At 44.3% G+C, this 27,105-nt stretch overlaps 1 protein-coding gene across 2 annotated transcripts in view; it reads left to right on the top strand.

Moving 5' to 3' along the window:
- SPATS2L (spermatogenesis associated serine rich 2 like) overlaps positions 1 to 27,105 on the top strand; it is a 138,850-nt gene that overhangs the window by 71,916 nt on the left and 39,829 nt on the right. The window contains exons 5-8 of one of the 2 annotated variants that reach the window (XM_019553904.1): positions 11,918 to 11,967; positions 13,317 to 13,551; positions 22,149 to 22,355; positions 22,962 to 23,097. In XM_019553904.1, coding sequence (XP_019409449.1) covers positions 11,918 to 11,967; positions 13,317 to 13,551; positions 22,149 to 22,355; positions 22,962 to 23,097 — 628 coding nt within the window. Of the gene's footprint in view, positions 1 to 11,917; positions 11,968 to 13,316; positions 13,558 to 22,148; positions 22,356 to 22,961; positions 23,098 to 27,105 lie in introns of both variants that reach the window. The other variant, XM_019553905.1, reaches the window with a different exon arrangement.

The following is a 27,105-nucleotide window of genomic DNA, read 5'->3' as shown; positions in this document are numbered from 1 at the left end:
GAGGGTTGTTTAAAAGATAGGAAGCAAAAAGGTAGGGCTAAATAGCCAATATGCAGGGTGGAGGAAAGTCAGACGTGGGGTCTCATAGGGGTCTGTTTTTTTCAATATTTTGATCAGTGAGCTAGAAATGGAGGTGCATAGTGATATCTCCCAAGTTTGCAGACGATACTAAATTGTTCTGGGTAGTCAAATCTCAAACTTACAGTGAAGAGCTGCAGAAAGATTTTACCAAGCTGGGTGAGTGGGTGAAAAAATGGCAGATGAGCTTCCATGTCAATGAAGGCATGCAAGGTAATGAGCATGGGGGAAAGTATCTTCAATTGTATATACGCAATGCTGGGTTCTGAAATGGCTGTTACAACTCAGGAAAGAGACCTTGGAGTAATTGTAGATAGATCTCTAAAACCCTCAGATGAATGTACAGTGGCCACCAATAAAAGCCAATAAAATGTTGGGTATCATTAAGAAAGGAATTGAAAACCAAATGCAAAACATCATTATGCTACTATACAAAACCATGTTCCGTCCACATATGGAACACTATGTAGTTCAGGTCTCTGGATCTCAAGAAAGATGTAGTGGAATCAGAAAAGGTACAGAACAGGGCAACCAAATTGATCAGGGGTATGGAGCAGTTGCCATACCAGCAGTGCCTAAAAAGGCTAGGACTTTTTGGTTTGAAAAGGAAAAGGCTAAAGGGGGGATATGATAGAGGTCTATAACATCATAAAAAATATAGACAAAGTGAATAGTGAACTGTTTTTCAGCAAGTCCCAGATCACTAAAATTGAGGACACCCACTCAAATTAGTAGGAGACATGTTTAATACTAACAAGAGAAAATACTATTTTATGCAGCATGTAGTTAATTTGTAGAACTCATAACCACAGGAGATTGTAGAGGCAGATAGTATAGCCAGGCTCAAAAAGGGGCTACACAAATTAATGGATAATAGATCAATGGAACAGTCAAGATTTGTATTCTCTGGCATCTTTAAACTGATGATGGTGGATGTCACAGAGGGTAATGACAAGGGTTATAGATCATTTTAGTTCAGGGCTCTCTCTCTAAAGCAGTGGTTTCTCCTAACTTTACAGTTTCTTCACAGCATATCTTATAAATGTAAGAGCCTCCTCAGTCTAGTCTGTAACATCACTACCCTCATTTTCAAATACCATCTGAAAACTAATTTTTGCTGTGGTACTTAAAGAAGTTGCCAGCTAATGTGAGCTAAGATAAAGCCATTGGAAATTTTTGGTATTTAATTGCGTGTGTGTGTATGTGTATGTGTGTGTTTGTTTAATTACATAGCTTGTTGAACCTTTAGTATCTATACGTAATCACCCAGGTGCTTTATAATAGTTCTCTTTTCTTTTTATTATGCTCATGCATTGCATCTTGTCTTAAGTTAGAGAGGAAGGATGATCCAGTGATTATGACATTAGTCTGTGATTCAGGAGACCCAATTCAGTTCTGTGCTGTGTTCTTCCTGTGATCTTGAGCAAGACGCTTAGACTGACATAGACAATGAGACATATATTTAAGTCATGTATCACATGCTCCTTTTCTCTCAAAAAAATCAGCCCTCCAAATATGAGGTCTTAAGCCTAAAAGTTGTTGCTGACTTTCTTTATCAGAACAGAATCATGGAAAAATAAAAGTATGGAGACTGTGCTGGAATGGTTGCCCCCTTCTCTCTGGGTTAGCAAGCAGCAGTGGCAGAGTCCAGTTTTAATCTTCTTACAGAGACTGCTGAATGGCAGAAGTTTCTGGCAGAGCCACCAAAAGCTGTTAACAATTTAGCAGCAGCTGTGAAAGGGTTAACACTGTAGCTTTGGTGTGAAGCAGCCAGTAAGCTGGCTGAGGGTGAGTGAGCTCCTGCATGCTGTTAGCTCCTGCCTGTGACTTTGGATTTTTTTTTCACATTTTACCTTCTAAAACAAAGTGTGTGTTATGTGGGGGCATGTGGTGTGCAAGGAAATTCAGTATATGTATAGGGTAACCATATTTCCAGATCCAAAAAAGATGTCACATGGTGGGGGGGAGGTGATCAGAGGCAGCAGGGAGCACAGACGTACATGCCTGCAGCTGCGGAGGTGCGCGCAGACCCATGTGGTGCTTCCTGCTGCCTCCAGTCTCCCTCCCCCTGTTCCTAGCAGTGAAGAAAAGCAAAATCTTGGACATTTGGTCAGGGCGGGGGGGGGTAGGGACTGGGGCTGCAACAGGGCAGGGGAGGCGGAGGGGCTGCATGCCCCTCCAGCAGGGGAAAAGGGGCGGGGAATCTTTGAGGGCAGCGAGGACCTCTGTGTCCAGCTGGTAGCATGGGCCAGTGCCTGTGCTTGTAGGGGTGGAGTGGCCAGGAGACACTGCCTGGGGAGAGTGGGAAGCAATGGTGGAGGGGACTGTGATCAGGTTGCCTGATGCAGCATGGCAGCCCCGTCCTAGGGCAGGGCGTGCCACAAGCCTCCTCTCCTCTTCCTTCCAGCCCACGCTGGGGCCGGACCCACTCCGCCTCTGCTTGCATGAATCAGAACCACTGTGCTCCTGCCCAATCAGGATGAGGCAGCTGGGGCCCCTCTGGTAGGGCTGGTGGGGGGCAGAGGGTTGCGGGTTGGAAGTCAGGGGCACTGGGGAGGGGTGGTCTGTGGGTTGGGAGTGCAGGATGCTGGCAGCGCCAGCGGGGCGGGAGTGACAGGCACCGGGGGGGGGCGGGGAGGAGAGAGTTGCAGGTCAAGAGTGAATAGCACCATCATGGGGGGAGAGGGGGGACAGGGTACTGCAGTTTGGGAGTGAGGGGCACTGGCAGGGCTGGAGTCAGTGGGTTGGGAAGGAGTAGCAGCTGCGGGGGCTGGGCTTGGCAGTGAGGAACAACAGCAGAAGCAGGGTATTCATTCATAGATTCATAGATGCTAGGGTCGGAAGGGACCTCAATGGATCATCGAGTCCGACCCCCTGCATAAGCAGGAAAGAGTGCTGGGCCTACATTACCCCAGCTAGATACACATCCAACCTTCTCTTGAATACCCCCAGGGTAGGGGAGAGCACCACCTCCCTTGGGAGCCCGTTCCAGACCTTGGCCACTCGAACTGTGAAGAAGTTCCTCCTAATATCCAATCTAAATCTGCTCTCTTCTAGCTTGTGGCCATTATTCTTGTAACCCCTGGGGGGGCCTTGGTGAATATATACTCACCAATTCCCTTCTGTGCCCCCCTGATGAACTTATAGGCAGCCACCAGGTTGCCTCTCAACCTTCTCTTGCGGAGGCTGAAAAGGTCCAGTTTCTCTAATCTCTCCTCGTAGGGCTTGGCATGTCACTGCTGCTCTCACTGGCAGAGCAAAGCAAAATCCTGGACATTTGGTCTGGTTTTTAAAAATCTGCCCAGATAGAGATCAGAGGGCTCAAAAAGAGGTCATGTCCAGGGAAACCCAGACATATGGTAACCCCAGAAGGCTGAGCAGTGTAGTTCCTAAGTGAGGGAACTGGCCTCTAGAGTGAAATCTACAGCTGTGAGCTAGGAATCTAAATTCCTTGTGCAGCGTATGGGGAGAGGTAGTTGCCTTAGAATTGGATCCACAGCTGCCAGTGTGGTGCTAGGAAACGATGGAGAGGATTGTTTCTTAAGCTTCCCCCTCCTCTCTCTGGGGTTTAGGTACATCACTCTGGCCTAGAAGGAGGCACCCGGTTCTGTTCAGAAGGTGGAGCACTTGCCCAGCATGTGGATTACCTGGGTGCAATGTCCTCTTTCCTGGAGATATTCAAAATTCTCCCTGCTTCTAGAAGTGCCCAAACTAACATACTACAGGTTATTCTGATGAAAAAGGCAGTGTTCCACTTCACAGGCAAATGAAGAATTCATTGATTCAGAAAGAGAGTGGAGGAGAGCTGGGGGGAAAGAGCATGAGCGAATGCATGTGTGATTCTCACTGTATAGCGTAGTGGTTAGGGCACTCACTTGGGAGAGGACAGTCCTGGATTCCAGTCTCTGTTCCAAAAACTGCTTCTGTCTCTTATCTAATGTTGGTTTAATGTAATACATGAACAATCTTTGCAGCAGAAACTAAATCTCAGATTTCATCCATCTAAATGCATGCTATAATGATTAAGCAACTGTACAGAGAAGTGGTGCCAATTTTTCTTCTTCCTCCCCATTTTTCTCCTTAATTTTTTCTGCTTGAAAGTAGCCACCTCTGTTCTATATGAATCCTGAGCTCATAGAGACACTAGGGGTATAGCTGCCAGATTGGATGTCACACAGAGAGAGGACAATGAATTCCTAGCCCAAGCAACCTGGTTGGCCTAGACATGATATGGGTGCTGAGCAGCTCAGATCTGGCAAGGCTGAGGTGGTTCTGTCCATGTGTGGAAGCAGAACTTTAAACACTTGGGCCGTGTCCACACCTTGTGCCACTGCTACTTGTCCCTAGGAAATGCCTGTACCACATGCCCTCTGGTGTGCAGCAAGTTACTTTGGGTGGCATAGGAAAGGTTGGGGTCAGCATTAGGCTGGGCCCAGCAGCCTTACCTGGGGCCCTGGGGGTCTCCTGGGGTTGCAGCAGCAGTGATCCGGCAGCTCAGAGTCTGGCCAGTGGCTGGATTGTGGCTGTGGCCAGCCAAACTCTAGTTTTGGGTGGCAAACGCTGTCCCTGTGTGTGCCACCTGACTTTTGTTTGTTTTCTTCACTCTTTTTTTTTTTTGATCCTGGGATCTCCCAGGGTCAAAGCACACCTCTCTCTATCCCATGGTACTCCCTTGCAGTGTGGAAAACACCTAAATGTGTGGTATGTGGTGCTGCAGACGCATCTGCAGTGCCTCATACCACACAGTCATGTTTGTCTGGACACAGCCTTAAAGGTCTTTACAGGTGCAAACGTAGAGATCTACAGGGAGTTAGAATCATACACTTATACTCAAAAAGCAGGGCAGGGTTATACTAATTCTTATCATAACTCTGAATGAGTTAGTCGAGTGAGGTGCTACCCTGCCCTGCCTTCTGCCTGACATCACACTAAAACAGCTACCTTACGATATCCTTATACTCATGCCTTTAGTTGTCTTTGTGTCACTAGGCACTTAAAGCAGACAAGGTTCTTTGGGTAAATCCTATATCTTTTATTAGACCAACTAAAATACTTAAAAAAATTCTTCTTTACAAGCTTTTGGGTACAAACACCCTTTGTCAGACTGAGAAAGCATTTGCAGTTGGTCTGTGCTCTTCCTTTAGAACAGAAAAGAAGCCAGGGGCCAGAATGCATACAAGACAGCCAGTCAGTGAAAATCCAGTGCAATTTTTGTTAATCCCTATGTCACAGAGTAACAAGAGAAAAGGGGTGGAAACCTCTTTCCTGAGGCAAGAACTGTGGTAGAAAAACCATGCGGCCCCAGAGGAACAACTCCAAAAGCCCTGGGACAAGAAGAGGCTTACCGGCTACAGGAACAATGGTGGAGAGCCGGCAGCTAGGAGAGAAACCACCCGTGCACTTCATCAGCTGCTTAACTGTGAGGCTGGTGCTGGTGCAGGGCAGTGACACCAGCCGGCAGCACCGGCCAGGAAATTTAAAAGCTGGCTGCCGGGGAGAAGAGGGGAGGGCACCTGCTGGAAGGCTGCTTGGAGCTCCCAGATGGCTGGCACTGACTCTGACCAGGGACTGAGGACAGAGTCCCAAAGAGGAGTCTGCTTGTCAACAGAGCAATGCCCAGTATTGGATCCAGAGAGGATGCCAAGGGAATAACCACTGATGCGCACACAGGTGCGTGAGTTGGGAGGGGAGAGCATTATCTTCCCATCTCTTCACAGTTTGTTTGGATTCTGTTGTAAACTTTCATCGCCCCGAGGCCAGAGCACAGGCCCATAGTGTATGTCTGGGGCTGAGGGATTAGAGGTCGTCAGGGACTCTGGGAAGCAGCACAGAAAGCCCACCAGCCTGGCTGTGTCAGAAGGGACGCAGCTGCAGAGAAGGAGAGTGACCCTCTGGGTCCATTAAGGACACAGCAGGCCAAGTCCAGCCAAAGTGACTTGCATCCAGTAGACAGCCCACAACTAGAACCCATGGGCAGGACAAAAATACATTGTGAGGCCATATCGGGGTGACATTGCAAGGGCCGGCATCCAAGAGATTCCAACAATCTACCATGCAGACAAGTCCAGCATGTTGGCACATGGAAGGGGTGTAGGGGAGGTGGAGCCCCAACAACATCTGCTGATGGCACCTCCAAGCAAGGCCCAACTAGAGGGGAACCTCCTGCATTAGAACAGAAGACCAAGACGTGGCTGGTGAGTATCAGGGCTTCCCCTGGGAACTAATGTACAGTCAACGTGGCTGCACAAGGAAGATACCATGAACCGAGGTTCGGGCACGCCTACTCAAGTCTAGATGGGCTCACCCTAACAAATATTATGTTTATCCTGTCATACATTTGGGCACAAACAAGATATATGAGTTTAATATGCCTCTGTGCCACTTAGCTTTTTATTTAGTATGTGTTTAAGATAGCCAACTTTTGAAGAGTGAATTATGCCTATCATCCTAAGAATGTTAATAAAGCCTTTATACCATACTAATATTTCTTCTGAAAATGAAAGGTATTTTACAGGAAATATTGGAGTCAAATGTTGACATTTTAAAACACTTTTCTATAACTCTTAGTATATTATCCAGGCTATTTCAGAGAATTGACTACTGTTAGTTATGTATACAAGCTATTTACAGTGACCCCTGCAGGGTACCTGTTTGTTTGAGGTTATTTGGGGCTGAAGCCCCAGCTGACCTGTCCAACCTGAGACAGAACTCTAGTGACAACTGCCTTGAATCCATTTATAGCCATTTGTCAACTGCATGATTGTTATACTCATTATAAGATTGCCCAGCCATAGAGAAAAATAGTGCAGCGGGAGGAGGCAACTTGGACTGGAAATGACAGGAAAGAGGAAACAGTGCAGCAGGACATAGATAAACTTGGATCAGAAACCTGTTGCCATGGGAGGCAAGGCAGGGTTGAGATGCCTTGACAATACAGCAGATTAGTTAGCACCACTTCTATCTCAGTGTTGGTTAGCTCTGTCCCTCCTGGTGGCCTTAAGAGGGAAATGGTGGCCTTGTTGGCTATGAATGGCCATGGTGCTAGCCCATTTGATCAGCTGAGGCAGCACTGACCTCAGCTTGGGCATCCATCAAATCCCAATGTGGCAGGGCACCTTTGGTGCCTTCTGCTTTAAGGGCTGAAAACAGGCAGCAGTACAGCTGGCATGTGCAGGCTGGCCCTGATGAGGTGGTCACATGACTGCAGAAGGGCATTGTGATAGGAGGAAGGGGCTGAGCAGCCTCTCTTTTTAACTCAGGCCCTCAGGGGAGCCAGCAGTTTGCTGGCTGCAGCCATGAAGAGAATGCCACCCAGCTGGAGCTGTTGTTCACAACATTTTGAAGGTAAGGGCAGGAGCTATGGAGATGGCAGGAGGCTCCTGATCCTTGTGCATGACTGAAAACTACACCCTGCTGGGATAGGGTGGTGTGGTGGGTCTGCCCATGGCAGGGTGGTCCCCAGGAAATGCCAGGCCACTTGCCTCCTCAATGAAAGATGAGTAAGAGGCGCCTTAAATGCCCCAGCTCCCACATCCTGGTGGGTAACCCGATTGTAGGGCCAGGCACACCTAGAGAGAGGCATCTGAGCCCCGTGGTGTATAAGATCCCAGTGGCCCCAGTGAAGGAGTATGTTCAGAGGCCCGCACAGAGTAGGGTGTGAAGTGGTGGCCTGAAGGGCTGTGCGTTATGGGTGTAGAGTAGGGTGCAGAGGCACCCTGAAGGGCTGCACCAGGGGTATGCAGAGTAGAGTTGAAGGGACAACTTGAAGGGCTGTACATGGGCCAGCCCCACAAGTGTGTCAGTATGAGTAGGAACCCTAGTGAGAGGGCATAGGTGGAAGGCCCTAGTATGAGGCCATTAGTTGAAGCCCCATGGAGGGGGCAGAATGGCTAGATTAAGTCTACGGACACTTGAGGCTACAGTTGAGCCAGAGGCTGAGACCCCAGTAATTCCTCAAATGTGGTGTGGCTGAGTTTGGGTCCAAAGTTAAGAACTTGTTTTGGATGCCATCTGAGAGGCATGGGACACAGTATAGAAAAAGTCGGAGCTGTGTATAATGCGCTAGGCATCAGGGCATTAAATGGGCAGCCTCCCACATTTTTACATCAGTTATTTATACAGCAAGCTGTGGCAGATGAGACTGGGTGGACTGTCCCAGAGGCAGGTAGGCTGACTGAGGATGAGACCTGGCCCCGAGTAGGCCCCCTATCACACCCAGTTTCAGATTGAAGGCCTTAAGGGGCATCAGTAGTGATTGTCACCTGTCCTATAAGAGCTGGACAGTGCCACCTAATGGACTTTCAGAAAGGCTGTGGACGCTTCTCAACCTCAATGCACAGCCAGTCTAGATGACCATTAATGTTTAACACCCTGTGCAGGCCATCGGTTCCACCTCCTGCCCAGGGAGCTCGACAGACAATCTTGCTGGCCATTCCCAGTTCTGACGAGGGTTCACCAACACTGCATCATGTGGCTGATGTTTGTTAGTTGCCTGGAGAGAAGACGGTACCCACAGATGGTGCCCTTATTCATAATGCAGTGACCTACACCACTTGCCCCAAACATATGCCACTCCTATACCATGTAGCAGCAGGTGTGGCTGACCGCTAAGACTGCTGGAACAAAGGATTTGTGCTGTGGATGCTCCCAGACATTAGCAAGACACCCAGGGGGCTGGGGAACCGCTCCCCAGCCAACCGCACTGAACACCAGATTTGGAGACCACCCTTCACATCAGCCTGCGGTGGGAATAACAGGCAGGTACTGGGCTCAATACTGCTGTGGCCAAGTAACCAGACCATCACCTCTTCAGTAGTTGCCTCCATCTTAAGAGTCCTAGTTACTCATCTTAGGCCCCCATTCAGTAAAACCACCTAATATAAACTTACCTTTTAGTGAGCAGAGAGAGTAGGTAGCCATGTTAGTCTGAAGTCAGGCATAAAGCAGGGTAGATTTTCATCTTATAGAGACACTCTAGTGAAGTTCAGATTCTAAAAGAATGGCCCGTGACAAGGAAGAGAAAGTTAAGGACTCAAAATTGAGAGTTAGAACATTAACACCATTCATTACCACCTGAGGAAGTGAGCTCAGGCTCACAAAACTTCTTGCCATACATCTCTGATTTAGTTGATCTATAACAGTGGGGGCCAAACTTTTTGGTATGCATGCCACAAACTACCCTACAACCTCCCCAGATATCACTTCAGTACCTTCTTCTGTCCTGTCTGTCACTGTGCTGCCTGTCCCCTCCTCTGACTGCTGTTTGTTTGTCACACACACACACACAGAGGCTGTTTGTGCAACTAGTGGCACTTGTGCCACAGGTTGGCCACTCCTGGTTTTTCTAAGCAGAGAAGTGCTATGGAAGATCCTGATGAGATTTGAATTCCTGCCAAAATGCGTTACCATTATCAGACTCTTTCATGATGGCATGCCAGTAGCTGTCGTAAACAATGGCTCAGAAATTAATCTGTTCACTATTAGAACTGGAGCCAAGCCAGGGTGTCTGATTGCACCAATACTCTTTTCCATTTTTTCTACCCTTTCCCAAAAAGTAAATGTAGGGAGTGATATTCAACACTGAATAAAATTGCCAGTAATGCCTTTGGACCTCTCTGAAAGCAAGTGTTTGATGATCACTTCATCAGGACTCAAACTTCTTGTTTACCAAGCTATTGTCATTTCTACCCTGTTACTGGATATGGGTGTGAAATTTGGCCAATGTGTCAGAAACACCTGAAAGCTTTAGAATGTTACTATCAGTGTTTTCCTTGGAAAATCTCCCATGTCAGTGCAAAGATGCACGAATGCAGGCATTCTGGCTCAAGCAAGCCATATCAGCACTAAAACCATCTTTATATGGCATCAACTTTGTTGAACATCACATCTTAAGAATGCCTGACAACTGACCGTCACAGGACGGGGTCCCTAAGGATGGCCTTGTTACCCCTAAGGCCCCTTGACCGTGCTAATTTGACCCGCTGGGCACCCTCAGTTCTCGCCCGCCACATCTTGATGGATTTATAGTGAAGGGAGGCTGCCTTTAAGTCCTCTTGGACATGGTTTACTGGACTCTCTGAACCCCATGGGTTCCCAAACCCCTTGTGGGTCCTGCTTCAAAACAGATGTTACAGGACACCCAGCCTTATGGGCTATATGCGTGGCTCCAACCACCCCTTTACCATGCCCTAAGCCTCAGATGGCGTTGACATTGTTCAGTCTGGGCCTTGGTATGAATTGGCCCCCTTGTCCTCTCTGGGCTCTCCGCACTCCTGTCTCTGCACTTCACTGGTGCCTGGGCTCTCTGCAGCCCCCAAATGCCGTGCCCTTGCTGGCGCTGGGGTCTGTGCACCCCAAATGCTGTGCCCTCGCTGGCGCCAGGGTCCCCACACTGCAGTGGGCCCCCAATGAGACCTCTTCCTTCCCCAAATAGCCTCACCCAAACCACCAGTATTATAAACAGAAATCAATGTGCAAGCCCCAAGGCTATAACATAACTCAAGCCACCCAGCTATAACATAATTCGAGCCACACAGGGCATGCTCTGTCCCTCAACAGTACTGGAAGCTGCATCTTCAGACAGGCCTCTCCCCTTTGCTTCCTCTGGGAGATCTCCTTCCCCTTGGCTGCTGTCAGAGAGCTGCCTTCCTGTCTTCAGCCCTGGGGTTTATATATGAGCCAGGCCCTGCCCCTTCTGGTCAACTGACCACTGGCAGGTGTGGGCCACTAGCTCATCCTGGCTGCCCTGGCAAACAGCAGTTGGGCTTCCAACTGACTGCAGTTCCAGCCCTTAAAAGGAGCAGGACACCCCAGTGCCCTGCAACACTGACTACCAAAACAGGTCCTGTACCCTCTGTTCACCAATGTTCACTACTCTAGAGGTAAGCAAAGAAGAAATTCAAGGATACTTTGAAGGCCAGTCAGAAGAAATCCAATGCTAATGTCAACAGTGGGGAGACACCAGCACTAAACCATCATCAGTGGCACCACGATGTATGATAAGGCATTGATCATTTTGAACAAACTCACTTCACTTTGGAGGCAGATAGAGGAGAGAGACAAAATGGTAGGAGTTGTGACCCAACATCACCAGGATCATCTACTTCCTAGAACTACTTGCTACATCTGCAATTGAATGTGCAGATCTTGGCTAGGCCTCCTCAGTCATCTATCACTAATCACTTCCTTTTTTACTGGAAGACTATCATCCTTGCATCAAGGAACTGCCTCTGCCAACAATAAGGTGCAAATCTACCCTACCTTCTGCCTTACCTTTAAAGACATCCCTGTATAGTAAAGCATATGATTTCAGTTGGACTTGCACATACTTTCTTGAGTGTTTTTATTGAATCAGAACTATAAAAAGTCTGCTAAGCAACATGCATATTGTAGTTTAGATATAAAGCATTAGTGCTTTTAAAACAGAAATTTTTACACACAAACCCTCTGACACCAACATCCATTTACCAAAGACAAGTAATGTAACTGTTTTCCTTGGTGTAATGATATTTTAAATAGAGAATTTTTAAGGCAATCTTAATTACTGTCCTAGTTCGAATGATGAGACTCACTATATTTATCACATAGTGAGAAATCACTATGATCACATAGTGATACAGGTACATTACATTAAAAAATAATGATATTGTATTATAAATCCAATGAATATGATAATCCGTAAAAAGTAAGTGTAAATATAGTAGTTGTAATTTTGTTCCTCCGACATGTGAAACACTTGCATGGACACATTGCCCTATAAGGAGACTGGGAATAATTTTTAAGCACTGTCCTTTATCACAGCTGAACATTTGTTGAATTGTTTTATCTTTTCCTACTCTAGGTAGTGCAGCTCAGGTTCTAAAAGAATGGAATATGACAGGGAAAAAGAAGGTAAGGACACGCTATTGACAGTTAAAACATTTAACACCATTCATCAGCATTCTGTGGTGTTGAGCAGTACGAGTATTACCAAACCTTTGTGTTCATTTACTAACATGATAAATGGCTCAATCCACACGTGTATTCAAAAGCTTCAGAGTAAATTTGTACTTTATTTTGTAATCCAGCTCTTTTGTTGTTATGTCTCTCGTCTCCTATTGTTATAGAGTTTTCTGGACAGCTGGGTTCACACATAGAAAACAGGCTTTAGAAATAAAAAAATCTTCCCCAAATAACTTGCATACACTGCAAAAATACCTTTAGTGCGCACCTGTGTTTCTGCTGGCAACTGCCATTTACAGTCTTAAACAACCACCCGTCGTGCATGATAGCAGGTTATACCATCCATGAATGATGTGTGTTGGGGTGTGTGGGTAAGGATCCTAATCATGTCAGAACATGTAACATCAGCATGAAGGTCATGCTCCAGACCTTTAGGCCAGCCCCTTACCACCAGATTGCTTTTCTGAGACTTGTTATGGAGAGTGTGCAGAGCAGCCTGTCTGTGGGGTGCAGGGAGAGCCACAAAAAGATAAGCCAGCTTCTGCTGCCCCATAGATTTTCTCTTGATCACCTGCCGCTAGGAATTCCACTGGTTTTATTTCAAACATATGATAAAATGCCAGTGGAAACATACTAAGTAACCACATCACTCAAGGAACAGGGACTTCCCGGGGGGGGCATGAATCAGGGTGACCGCCCCGGGCCCTGCAGTTTGGGGGGGCCCCATGGTGCCAGGTGGAGCAGCCGTGGCCCCTCCTGCAGGGCCCACTTAGTGCTGGTGACTGCACTGCTGGTGCTGCTGGTTTCACATCTGGTCGTTTGCCTCCCCCCACTGCCACTGGCTTCTTTGCATCCGGGCCCTGCACAAGCTGATTTGCCCCAGGCCCTGCACCCTGCTAGGGTCATCTCTGCAAGGAATTATGCATGTAACTAGGTTAGTGCTTTGTGGGTTTGTCTTTGACAATTGCAGACTGCTTAGCTAGGCTGACTACAACCTTTTGGGGCAGCAACATAATTCAGAGCAGGTGCTATTATCATTTAAAAATAAAAATATTATATGTAGAGAAAAGAATATTGTTCAGGGTTGCAAATCCCACTCATATTTTCAAACTATTTAGACAGCCAGTCAAACAGATGCATTGTATTGCATGGTATATCATAGCCTGTAAATGTTGTTACAGGGAATATAATTTATGAGGCATTTTTCAAAACTAGAGTATGGACAGCTTACTGCTTTTGTCTTAGGTTGTGATGTGTGCTAAATAATGTCTTTTATCTCCCAATATTTCTCAATTTAGAACAATAAAAGAAAAAGAAGCAAATCTAAACAGTATCAAGGCAATAAAGATGCTAAAGATAAAGATGATGGAACTGAAAAGGTATCTCTAGAGCCCCATGGGATATATGGCTGCCATTTGAATGGATGTGATAAAGATAACTCTTCAAGCGACTCTGCCAATGAGAAATCAGAAGTGATGTCTCATGAGGACAAAAACCCAGGATTTGCAGATGTAATGCAGATGCATCCAGAAATCACAGGTCAGTGTATTTGCAAAAAATGTTATTTGTAAAATTGAATTAAAAGAATGAATTAGGCAGCTGTGTTTGGATAAAGGCCCTCATTTTGCAAGGAAAACCAAGCAGGTAAACCCTGGTGCAGGTACAATTCTCCTTGCACTATGGAGATTCAGACATTCTTATCTCAAAAGCAAAAAAGGACTGTTAGGTTTGCCTCATTATCAGGCAGTGTAACAAACTGCAGAAGCAGAGAAGTCTATGGTGAGACAGAGAGGGAGACGGAACTGGATCCCCAAACTAGATAAAGTGATTGGGATTTTAGGGGTGTCTTGGAACATGCAACATTCCAAGAGCCCTTCCAGTTTTATTTGTATTCTCTAGCGATTCTCCCTATGCTAATGGCAGCAAAACTCCCAGAATTTAACTGGGGTTAGCTTCTGGATCTACTGGTGGGAGATTCAGTCTGTCAGTTTCTCATTTACTGGACAAGTTTTTTGTACCCAGGATTTGAATTCTGATTCTGAACTGCTGGAGGCAATAATGAAATCTGAAAATTCCTCTTTCCTGAGGCTCTTTTAATGTAAAAATTTGTTTTCTGTAACATTAGTGAAAACTAACTGCATCCCCTGGGCAAAATACTCGATGAATGGCTCCCATTCTTTTTTTTTTACATCCTCCATCAAGTTCATGTTTATTTTAAATTATATGCCTGACAAATATATGTTTCAGAGCTTAGCAGATTGCATTAAAGAGTTTTCCTTGGAGCCCATTTTTCATGATATCAAACCTACATGCATAGTTGCCCTGAAATTAATTCTCTGCTGCTTCTAGAACGCTTTGATGGTGGTGCCCACCTCTGGTCAATTAGACACAAAATCCAGCAGAACTTCTGAGTACAACTAATTATCATAAACTGTAGTCTGAGAAAGAGATTAATGACTGAGGTTCAGTAATTGTTCTTTCATATATTACCAAGAATATATTTCACCAGTATGTTCAACTTTTCACCAATATGTTCAATTTTTCCCCCCAAAATTCTGCAATTCCATAATGTTAACATAATTATTTTTTATTCTGCAATATGTAAATATCCATGTTTTATTTTCTTTATAATATCTGCCACAGTATATCCAACTACCTTGGTCGATGTCTTGGAGTTGTTATCTTGATGGGTATTTTGAAAGGTGGAGAAGGGCAAAATATCCTGTTCTTCTCCAGTGTGGATTGTGCCTTGCTCCCATGCACAGCTGCTTGTACAATGACTAGGCACTACCCTTGCCTCTTTGAAGAACTCTAGAAAGTTTATCTTGGGCCTTTGGAAGAGCCTAAGATATACATGACCAAAAGGAAATGTTAGGGGGGCTTGTGTGCCCAGGAACTATTCTGAAAGGTGATAGAGCAAAATAGTTGTGCAGTTTGGAGATGGAGCATGTGTTATTAATAATGTAGTTTGTGGGACAATGGGTTACGTATTTGTGTCTCCCTTACCTGATGCAGAAAAGTTGTATGTTAGAACTGCAAAAAAAAATGTAACAATTCTTCTGTCTTGGTATTGAAGTACATGACATTGATGTCACATTTTTATTCTAAATTTGTGTTTTAAATTCTGAATTGGTAAGAGTTTCTCCTATACTTCACTTTCTACTTAAGCATGAGAAAATAAAAGCTCTATGTTTACGCCATAGAAAAAGTGCAATACTGTATTAGCATTTTAGGGTCAAATAAGCTCTGTGTGTGTGTCTTTATGTATATATCACTCAACGTATATTGAAGTTAGAAGAACTGTATGAGCCAAAATGTTGAGTATGACCTCTTAGAGGTCGGCTGCCACACTCCTGTGGCTTCTGATGAAGACAAATGATATGTGTTGAAGTGCTGGAAAGCAGCTGAGAATTCAGCCAAGCATTACTAAGCGTACTGCTTTCAAATATGCTCCTTCTGTATTAACATCTCTTTTGTTTTATTTTTCCTTGTCTTTTTTTATTCTTTTCCTATCAGTGTGTGTCAGAGGGTGCTGTCATACCTAAGCTCTGATGTTTGCAGTGTGTATTTCGATTGGGGTGTAGAGGAGAGTAGCATCGTGCTCACTGTCCCTAATTTAGGTTTGCTGATATTCTTCTAGTGTAATAAACTGTTTCACTCCATCTACGGTGCCTTATGCTGTTATTTTTTTGCAGAACACCTTTTACCAAGAGTTGTGCTATAACAGACTGTAGATTATAAAGGAGAAGGCTTAGAATGAAGGCGGGTTTCCTTGCTGTGCATTTTTCTGGCCATTACGTGCCACAACAGGCAGATGTGTCCTGGCCTTTAGTGACCTGCTGCATAGTGATGCAGCTGGGCACCTGGGGCAGCTGCAAAATAGGCCAGTAGCAACTTTCAGCAGCTGCTACACAGCCATTTTTTTCCATCCCTTTCCCTCCCTCTTCCCTTATTCCCCCCCCCCCCCCGGTCACCCTGTCCTAATTATGCCAATGACATTTGGCACTTAAATCTTGGCCTGACTCCTCAGGTTCCACTAGTTCCTGCTTGGTGCAGCTGATACTAGGGAAACTACAGCACAAACTTCCTGTGTCAAGCTTCAGTGTTCCCAAAGATTTTGCACTGCTCCGTGCATGCTGCATCCTGAACTGGGAGAAGTAGAGCCATGTTCAGGCACTGCTGCACTAGGGTAGTTAGCTCTGCTGAATGACCGTGCTCATTTGCTAATTAGCCCAAGTGCTACACCACATGAACATGGCTATGCTGCTTCTAGTTCAGAAGATAGCACATGCAGAGAAGCATGGCATGTTTAAGGTTGCTGCTGCCTAGCATACTAAGTTTTCAGTGTAGACATATCCTGAATCATCCCTTATCCTGCCTTCAGTCTAGGGACAGGTCTGGGACCCAACCAAAATCCAGAGTAAATCAGAATAACTATTCTTAAGTTATACCATTTCTTTGAAATCTTCTGCAGATCTCCAGAGCTATTCCTGATCCCCTTTTTGACTGACATGAACAGATCACCAGCTCTATAATCTGAAATTTGCTGTTCAGAGTACCTGCAGTACTGGGTTATGATGTCCAAATAGCTTCCCATATACCTTCCAATCTGCTTGGATGTAATAACTGACGTTTTGGAATACTGTGCTCAGCCCCAAGTTGTTGCACTCTGATGACCTGGATATTGGGTAGCTGAGCAACAGTGATACACAGGCACCTCCCTACAGGTTAAGAAATTTTTATACAGGAAATATTCCAACAGGAAGACCTTAGAATGGAAAGGACTCTGCATGGCAACTCAGCATCATGTTGATGCAGTGCAGGCTCCAGAGCTGAAGATCTTGCAGTGTGTGAGGCTCCTGAAATGCATGGGATTAGTCTTTAATTTCTGTGCGGTTCACTTTGACACGGTGTCTCATTTAGGTACAGTTGTACCTTACCTTCTCACACTCGAGCACTATTTCTTCTTCTTTTTCTTCACACCTTCAGTCAAAGGCCTAACTCCCTTGTGAAGTCTCAACAACATCTTTCTAAAGCTTATGGACCCTCGCTTTGAACCACTATTAGGTTCTCAATATACCACCTTGCCATCAAAACAGTCTGTCTTACCTCTACATGGACTGTCAGAAGGTTTTGAGCTGTTATGGCTGGGTTACCTTACACATCCTTCTGCAGATAAAAAGTAGCTGAAAACATTCATAGGATTTATCTCTAATGGGGGGTGGGTCTCAGAATTCTTCCTGAAGCAATCCACCCTTATTAATCTTCCCAAAGCTGCACTTGATAGAAGAGGAGAGAAAAATTAGCATATGTTGGATTACTTTAGAGGAGTGACACTCAGCCTTTTGGCTGGGGGCTCAGGCCAGATGAGTGGCACAGGGCCAGTCCATGGGCAAGATTGGACTCCACATTCTAGGATCAGGCCCAGCACAGCCTTGACCAGCCCCCATTCTTTGAGCTTGGGCCTGGGGCTCCGTCCCAGTTCCACCTGGCCTCTCATGCTGGGATTGGATCCTGGGGCTTCACGTACCAAAATCTCACCCTGTGCACCTAATCGAGTGTGCAGCACTGTGGCCTGCAGGGCTTCCCATGGACCTATGAGGAGCTCTTTGTGTCAGATGACATTGCCAGGGGCTAGATCTTGCCCCCAGGCTGGGGGTTGAGCACCTCTGCTCTAGACTTTGCTGTGTGTCCTCAGCAGGACCAAGGTTTTGGGGTACTATAACTTTGTTTTTTTGACTTATTTGGCATATTTGAAGGACAAATTTTCTGATTGCAGAGAATCTTGAAGTGTATTTTCACTTGCTGTCAATTAGCTGCTGAGCTTCTCCCTTTGAATATATGGAAAAAGAAACTACAGTAATTATGGTTCTTCTCACTGTTATAGTCTACAGATCCCTACTTTTTAGAAGCCTCAAGAGCAGGAGCTCTGAAATATAATGGAAGTAAAGGCAGTTTAAAGCCACCTATTCCTTTATGAATTTGCTTGGGAGTATGAGGATATATAGAGTGCATCTGGAACCCTGACAGGCAGTTATCAGAAAAAATGCTTCTTCCTGCACATGGCATACTTATGTATCTACTGTGATCTACATAGACTGCAACAGCTTAAGGAACCATAGTTTGATGGATAAGTACCTGTTCTTGTTACGCCATTAGTGCTGCTCTGAGCCTTCAGGACCTGACCCATTGAGCACCAGCTGCCTCTCTCAAACATGATAAAATAATGCTTTCCAGTGATTTGCACTCATTGCATCCAAACCCCAGGATGCTAGATAGGCTATCTGCACTTTGTCTTATTTTTGTGCAACCAGAATTTGACCTTGTACACTTAAAGTACTTATAACTGAACGATTAGTAAGATGGGACTAGGGGATTCCACTGTAGTTGAAGCTATATGTGGGGACAATTAAAAGTGCTCTGTATTCTAAGCAGCATCTGCTTCCCTTTTCAGAGAAAGGCTTAGAGAGATAGAAAAGGCTTAGCCAATGAACACTTCTTTTTCTCCTCTTAACTTACCAATTTACTAAGTGACCTAATAGTATGTTTAAAGGCATTTTTCCTCAGCCTTACTACCTAGTGGTGTGTTGCAAAAAATTCAGATTTAGTAAAGCCATACCAAGTCAGTAGTCAAAAGAGAAGCTTTCAAGTAAAACCAGGTGATTTGGGAAGTGACACAGATGACAAAGTAGAGGGTAGTTTTAACTAATACATAACTAACCAAAGCATGGTGTAAAGGGGGCATGCGGGGTTCTATACTCAGAGCTGCTCTCTTTGAGGTGAGATGTAAGATTGAGTTATGGATTAATTAGAGACCTCCATGGTCTTATTCCAAAGGTATAGATGTTAACAATTGTACTGAAACCTCCACAATCTAAATGAACGTCCTACAAAAATTTTAAATATCAGCTCTTTCAGCCACTCAGCCCCTGTAAGTTAATACTGAAAGGAGAATTTAGGTACCATCTTTGCCACACTATAGTATTTTTATAGATTTAAGTGGAACTGAATACACAAATGCCATATTAATTCCCACTTTTAAAGTTGTTTTTCATATAGGGGAATTCTGCTAATTCCCCCAAACCACCAAGACAGCTTTTCCTCTTCCAGCAAAGTGCTCTGTCGAGACTTTTTTTTTTTAGTTTTTGAATGTCAAGGTGTTATAAAAAGATAAAACACACATTCACTAATCAGTAGCTCCCCTGGGGATTCAGAGTGAGTCTCTTTGGGTTGGTCCCATTACTGGCAGGTCTTGATAAATGCTCAGCTGTTAATACATTGGAGATTACATCTTAGACAAAAATGTTAGTGTTGCAAACCTTTCTGAAATACTGAACACCACTGAAGCTTACATCTTTAGCTCTAGTTACACCAGCCATTGATATTCCATTTGGTTGTGAGAGTCTGTGTTCCTAATCTTAGTGATATGTGTTGTGTAGCTGGTACATTCAGGGGTTCAGTGCAAACTCTTCCAGTCTGCCCTAATTGTGCTGAATTGTGTTTTAGAGGTTGTTTGCTTGGCTGTATGGATCCTCTTGCTTCTGGGCCTCAAAGTGGATTGTTTGACATTTTCAAACGTGATGATGAGGTAAATAACAGATGAAGTATCTTAGTGGTAAAAATTGTTTTTAAACTATAATCACTGGCAAGATGACTTTATGTTGAAAGATTTTTATTTGGCATTTTTTTTTCATGAGTGTTCAAAACTGCCAAATATCTTGAGTGGTAATAGTTTTGTATTTTAAACCAAAATCTCAAAGCACTTTGCAGCATATCCAGGATCACAAAACAAGTTGGGACAGATCTGAGGACAGAACTCAGGAGTGGTGATTCTGTCTTCTCTGCCCACTGGACTGCTAGCTGGTACTGTCTGCTGAGAATTATTTAATCACTGAGAATAGGTTGAATTGTGCAAGAAACAGGCTGTGTTAAAAGCAGTGGGCTTAACTTTTTTTCCTCCATGGGCTGGATAGGCAGTGCTTAGTCAGTCATCAGGTCAGATCCAGCTGGTGAGCTAGATCTGGTGTGCAAGGTGGGCACAGTGAACCCCAATCTAGCTGCCCAGAGAGGGACGGGGCATCCAGGACCCAATCCTGCCATATAGAGGGAGGGGGCCAGCCTGACCCCAGTCGGACCACAGGGATTAGGGGGTATGGATCAACCTTGACCTGGCCACTCTGGGTTTGGGAATTTGTCAGCAGGGGAAGGTTAACAGTATTAATTGCCATTGCTCCCCTGCTGCCAAATTTTGCAACCCATGAGGAGCCCTGCAGGCCAGATTTGGCCTGCAGGCCAGCGGTAGAGCACCCCTGTTTTAAAGCAAAAGCTGTATGAAGAATAGTAACTGAAACAAACAGCGACTTGTTCAAGGTTAAATGTAGCCCTGTCAAGGTGCAGCTTGTGGCTCCTACTCCTGAGTGCCAGCTGCTACTTCTGAACTGAGATGCATTACACTTTGCATAGTTATGACTATGAAGGCCTGATATTTCTTGCTTGCTGAGGCACAAATACAAGCTTTCTAAATTAACTATTTTCGTGTGTGTTAATTTTTTCCCTTTTTCAATACATTTTTTAATCCCTTACAAGCACAATGAAATGATCAGAACGCTCTGCATACCACACCTCAGCATTAGAAACATCTACCTCCCTGCCCTTTCCACTTTGTGAATTCAAAATTGCAGACTTGATTTTTCTCCTTATTCTTCCAGCCTTATGATGTTGTCATGGTTACAGAGAAAGACATCTCAGGCTGTTTTCAGTCCCAGCTGAGTGCTTCTTTAGATCATAAGCCTAGCTTCTTGCACCTTGCTTGAGGTCAAAGGTCAACAGCCTACGGCCCACAGGCTGGATCCAGCCTTTGAGCCTTTATCTGGCCTGTGGATTTAGAGGACTTCTGTGGGGGTCTTTGCCAGTGTGGCACCCGGTCACCAGGGATAAGCACTGATGGCTGTGGCTGTGGCAGCACCATGAGCTGGATTGGAAGGACCCTGCACTCAAGCTAAGCTCTGTTAAAATTCACCCCCAACTACAAAATGCTGCTTATCCCTGCTCTAGTGACCTATACTGCCTTACCAACCTGAGACTGGATCTCAGGGCCTCAGCCCTGTTTTACCAGCCGTGTTGGTCCAGTAACTTCAACTGTTTTTGACGTCTCTAAGCATTTTTTTCCCCAGGGGCCAGTGAAGCTGCTGATTCAGAAAAAGAGCATCTTTAAAACAAAGTAGCATTTAATTTGCAATGGGAATGCAGCTTTTTGGAATGCAGGTTAACACAACAAAGAGTCCTTTATGCAAATGTTCTTAAGCTTCACTTTTTTTATGTACAGCTCAGATAGGCCCTGTGTATTCCCGTCCCCAGTTAAGTGAAACAGGGTGCTCTACTCTTACCAGGCTCTTTCTGTCTGTTTCCTTGCTTGCCAGTCAGCTCTCATGGCCTCTCCCTGGCCAGTGACCCCTTCTTCCTGATGCCAACATCTTTGTGAACTGGGATCCCTTGATTATAGGCTTTCAGCCCTAAGAATGGTAAAACATACTTTCTTATTCAAAGGGGAGCATTGCAGGAAACTTTGTCCCATTTGGTCTTGTCAGTTGCTACTGCTATCTTAGCTCCTCAAAAGCTATTGAATCCAGGTGTCTTACCTTTGTCATTGTTTTCTTTCCTTTTTGTTACCCAGTTTTCAGCCACTCACAATTTAACTAAATGAATTCAGTCAAGGAAATATCACACGGGTAATCTGATGTGCTATGATAATTATAAAAAGACACAAATTCCTTTGTTCTGCATAGCAGTCTTGTATTGTCTGCTTCTGTCCCAAGGTATTTGAGGAACAGCTAAAATTAATGAAGTGCATAGTTTCTGGGGTGAGATATTTTTACCATGTCAGTACAGAAAAGTCAGTTCACTTTATCCTTTTTCTTCAGACTGCTGAATTACAAAAACATAGATCAGTTTTTAATGATAGAGTCAATCAAATTCTGTCCTGTTACTAGTTCACGATTCTGTAGAATGTCTGTGTGGGAAAGAGAAACTTTATTTTACCAGCGTATAAACATGATACCATCCTGATCCAATAACAATGAATCGTAATCTTTTCATAGTCTGTAACTCCCAACTCATAATTTCATGTTCTCTTGCAGACAAAGGACTAGAGCATAAAAGAGTAGGAGTGGATTTAAACCACAAGTCTATAAATGGAACGGAACAGTGTGATACTTTTCAATCATCAGTTCAACCTCACCATAATCTAGGCAGGCCAAAGTCAAAAGCATCCATAGTTAAGTCGTCAAACCCAGCAGCCCATCTTGAAAAAAAAGCAGATGATTCAATCAAGAAAAGAGGTAAATGTAATTTTTTATCACTCTTTGAACTATGAGGTGAACGGATTTATGGTGCATAATCTGAGGACTGCAGCTGGATGAACTGGTAGTAGGATGAGGAGGAGGAGGGCAATTAATTAAGAAAAGAATGTAGAGTAGTATCGCTTTCTACATCAGAAGTGTAAGTGGGTTTTCTTTTCTCATCTTCATTCGAAAGATTTCATAGATTTAGAGGGCCTGATCCAGATCTCCATTAAATCAAGGGTAATTTCAGTAGTGTTAGGTAAATTGTTCTGGTTTCAGTAAAAACAGATATAACTACAATGAACAGGAATATGTATAGTCCATTTGAAATGCTTTTACCAAAGAAAAACTCGTTTGCAAATGCAAGAAAATGTTGTCGATGTCAAAATGGGGCTGAATGTCATCATATGTTTTAGGATATTAAAAGCATAGAAAGACTAACAGTGAAATCTGGGCAGTGTTGGAGTCCCTAGCAAAACTTCTATTGACTTCAGCACATAATTTTATTTAAGACATTACAAAAATAACTTTGAGAGGTTTTTTTCTACCAGAATATTCAGCAGTCAAGTTGCTCATGTTTGTACTATTTTTGTTTTGCTTTAGGTCCAAACATTGAAAAATCAGTTAAAGATTTGCAGCGTTGCACTGTTTCTCTAACCAGATACCGCTTGATGATCAAAGAGGAGGTAGATAATTCAGTGAAGAAGATCAAAGCTGCTTTTGCTGATTTACACAGTTGGTAGGTAAATCAGTAGGGGAAGATATCACTATGTCCTGGGCACATGCAACCCACAAGCATCAGAGGAAAATTTTGTTTAAAGTGTATTTGTGAAGAGCATATATTATAAAGCAGGAAAGTTACAATATCAGTATTTATTCCTCTCAGATTTTAAAACAGCAAAAAAACCCCACTGAAACAAAGAAAGCATAGAATGGCATTTTCTAACAGTAAAACAAAACATGAATGGATTATTTCAAAGTTTTCCATCTTGAGGTAATTCTGATCTGTTGAGCTCCGTGAGACCAGAGTTAGGCTACGGGTAACAGCTCTTTAAAATCCCATTTGCAGTTCTCTTGAAGTTCGGCCAAAGAGCCAATATGGCATGAATCAAAACCTGTTGACCAGAAGACCAGCAACATTATTTTAACACTGACTCACTGAATCCAAAGGACATTTAATCTTGAAAGGAAAATATCCATATCACTAAATTTTTCAGTATTCTGTCATGTTTAGTTCATTAATTAGTGCTCCTAACAGTGCTTTCTCTTCGACAGTTGTACTTTGAGTTCAGTGAAATGTTGTGTTTTTTACACTAGTTTAAGTGAGAGCAGTCAGGTCCAAAGACTTTGGTAATGTATGCAAAAGAGGGTGAATACATTATATAACTTGCTCTGCCAAGTAATAACTTTCAGACTACAGTTTGGCAAGACTGGTTTTATTGTACTGGTATTACTACAGAATCATACAGACGTAACAGTTGTCTCATAACAACTTGTATCCTTTGATATCATATAGTTGTTAGATCTGTCTGTATCCCCAGATGTATACAGGTAAAGATGGATTAATTAACTGCAGCACTTCCAGTTCTTTCAGTTTTGGAGGGATTTTAGAAACATGAGAGAATATGCTCATGGTGTTTTCTAGGAAGGCTTTTAACAATTTGCTTAAGAAGGCTGACAGCATGAGTCTAATTTTCAGGTGTGTTTTTGGCCACCCTTCCTTGTGCTGATGGGTTCACAAAATCATTAATGTAATTTGTATGTCTAGCCACCTAATGGGCAGTCACAGTCACTTAATTAGATCTCTAAATTAATGTGAGTATATAAAGAGGGCCTGAGCTTCAGCATCTGTCTTTGTGAGTCCACCCCCAAATCTGTGTTTTTGTGTCAGGGTCTTGGCAGATTAAAAGATATGACTATTCCCTTCTCTATTTTTGTAGTATATAAAATGCTGCTGTGCTGTCACAAATATGTAATAAAAAATAATCACAGTCATCAAAGTTTAGTTAAAGTGATAAGAAACTAGTTGAAAAGACATTCCAGTCTGGGGTGGAGGATAATTGCCAGTATATAGGGCCATATATGGGTCTTGCATGATTCAAACAGATTTGGACCTGATCTCGATAATTTGACTTTGGACATGAAACATTTTCTTTAAAAAAAAAGTTTATACTACATAGTAAGTGGGTGCCTGCAACAAGGGTGACTTCCAGGCCCAGTGCTATTGTGCGCCCTCCCCGTCTTCGGGCAAACCACCCGCCTTGCTCCCCTGCCACGCCTTATTGTTAAATAATCAAGATGTTAAATAGGTGGGAGGCTGCCCTTTGAGTGTCCCACTTGAAATGAGGCAATGTTTACGTGCTCCAACCACCCCTTATGTGTCCCATGCCTTGCAGATGTTCTCTCCAGTGTTTTGCACTGGGTTCTTCCTTTAGACAAATATACAAACATACACAAACACACACTGGGCCCCTGGCTCCACATACGGGGCTCACGGTCCCTTGGTTCCCCCTCACTGGGGCTCCTCTGGGGTCTTCCACCCCGTGGGGCTCAGGTGGCCACAGCTGTGCCTGGCTCCCTCTCAGGGCCTCTGCAACCTCAGGTCTCACAGGGAGCCTGAGTGCTGCTCCAGGTCCCTCCACTGACCTGGGTCCTGCCTCAGGACTCCCATGAGCCTGGGCTCCCCCTGTGTAGATCGAACCCATAAGGGATGTGAGGGCTGGGGTTTTCAGGCACCCCTCCTCACCTTTCACTGGGGAGGTAACTGGCCTGGCATTTCTGGGGAGCTACCCCGTCACAAGTAACTGTACCAGGCCACCATTCTCCAGCAGGGTGCAGTTTCAAGTCATACCCAGGACCAATGAGGCCTCTTCCTTCCCAATAGCCTCACCCTTGTGTTCCAGGAGCAGCTCAGCCTGATGTTGCACCCTTGGCTGCTCAACCCAGACTGCTGCCTTCCTGGCCTAAGTTTGAAGAGAGCCACTGCAGTCAGCCACCTGGTGGCTGCCTGCTCCAGCCCTTAAAGTCACAGAGCACTAAAACTGCTCTGTCACAGTGACAAAGAGCAGAAGTTTCAGAAAAGGTAAAATGGATTATTTCTAAGTGAACTAAGTCTATGGGTACTATATGCAAATTGCTACAGTTATGTTTATTTTAAGGTCATTTTTTTTCAAATTTGTTCTTCCCTTCCATGTGCTCAGGGAGAACAGGGTCTGACAATAATGTTGGGAAAGGGATGGGGGAAGCCAGGCAGACCCTGCTGTGCCTGCAAGACTCTGCCAGAGCTCCAGAGTGCCAGCCAGGGAGCGGGGCTGGGGGGGCAGCTCTACTGTGGAGCAAAGAGCCCCACCCAGCCCAGGGAGCATGCCGGGATGCTGGGGGTGTCTGGTTTATCTTAAACTAGCAAGGGGTCTGGGACAGACATTGCATAAACCCCTTTGAGCCAAATCACTTAAATCGGATACTGCATTCAACTAAATTTATCTCAAACCAGTTTCAGCCATTTTCAAATTAGTTTATGTGCACCGATCATCTGTTCTGTTACAGGTTTAAACCAGTTTCTGACCACTTAAACCAGTTTATGTGTAATGTCTGTCCCTAGCCTATATATTTCCCTTTTATATTAACTGTCTGTCCCCACTGAAGTCAGAATTAGAGCTCTCATTGACTTCAGTGGGAGAGGATCAAGTCGTTTGGGTTTTCCGAAATCTCTGCCTGATATGGAAAGATGCATCTTCCTCATCACTGGCTTACCAGTAACACCAGGAATGAAACATTTCAGAGATGACTTCATATGGCTTCTTTTGTCCCTGGGCAATAAACCAATTACATTATTACTAAAGAAGATTATCATCACATGTGGTGAGATTTTCAAAAGATTCTTTTAGGTTTCTTTTATCTTGAGTAACAGAAACTGTAGAGCCAGGAATGGCAACTGCTGGAGGAAGTCTCATGTCTCTGGTTGCCTCTGTAATTCTCATCATGACTTTGACTGCTGGGAGAAAATTAATCCTGAGCCAGACTATGCTGATAATAAGAAGTCACCTACTTGGCAAAATGGTGGGGTTTTTCCTATCTTAAATTAAAGGAGTGATAGTGAGCAGATGTGACATATACCTTCCTAACAACTGGAGGAAATACAGCACTTATTTTCTAAATCAACTTTTGAAGCAATGGGACAAAAAAAACAAACCAATGCACAAAAAGATGTTTGTTTAAAAATAAAGAAATGCCACATGTTTTTTAAAGAGCCATTTGAAAGTTTTTGCCAGCTGGCACATTTATTCTTGAACACAGATTGATAATGACTAGCTTTTTATTCAGTGTCCCTCATCCCAAAGGGTCCCAAAGCATCGTAGAGTATACCTAGTCCCCATGTTCTTCTCCAGTGTAGATTGTGCCTTGCTCCCATGCCCCCCTGCTTGTACAGTGACTGGGCACAATCTTTGTCTCTTGGAAGAGCACAAGGTTTCCAGAAGAATAATAGAAGTCCTAACACATCTGAGGTTAGGCTAAAAGGGAGGCGTACACCCAATGGAAAGGAGGGGCCATCACCAGGGATAACTATACTACAGTTGCTTGGGGATGTAGGGAGGCAGTCAGGAAGGCCAAGGCAGAGATGGAATTAGGATTAGCTTCCCAGATTAAGGACAATAAGAAGTCCTTCTTTAAATACATAGGGGGTAAAAAGAAGGTTCCGGGTAATGTGGGGCCCCTGCAGGACACGTTAGGAAATTTGGTCGTCACA

The sequence above is a fragment of the Crocodylus porosus genome, unplaced genomic scaffold, assembly GCF_001723895.1.
Source record: "Crocodylus porosus isolate Cpor-Errol unplaced genomic scaffold, CroPor_comp1, whole genome shotgun sequence".
In the NCBI taxonomy this organism is placed as follows: domain Eukaryota; kingdom Metazoa; phylum Chordata; order Crocodylia; family Crocodylidae; genus Crocodylus; species Crocodylus porosus.
The sequence above is the reverse complement of the archived record's forward strand: the minus strand, read 5'-3'. Positions and strand labels throughout refer to the sequence as shown.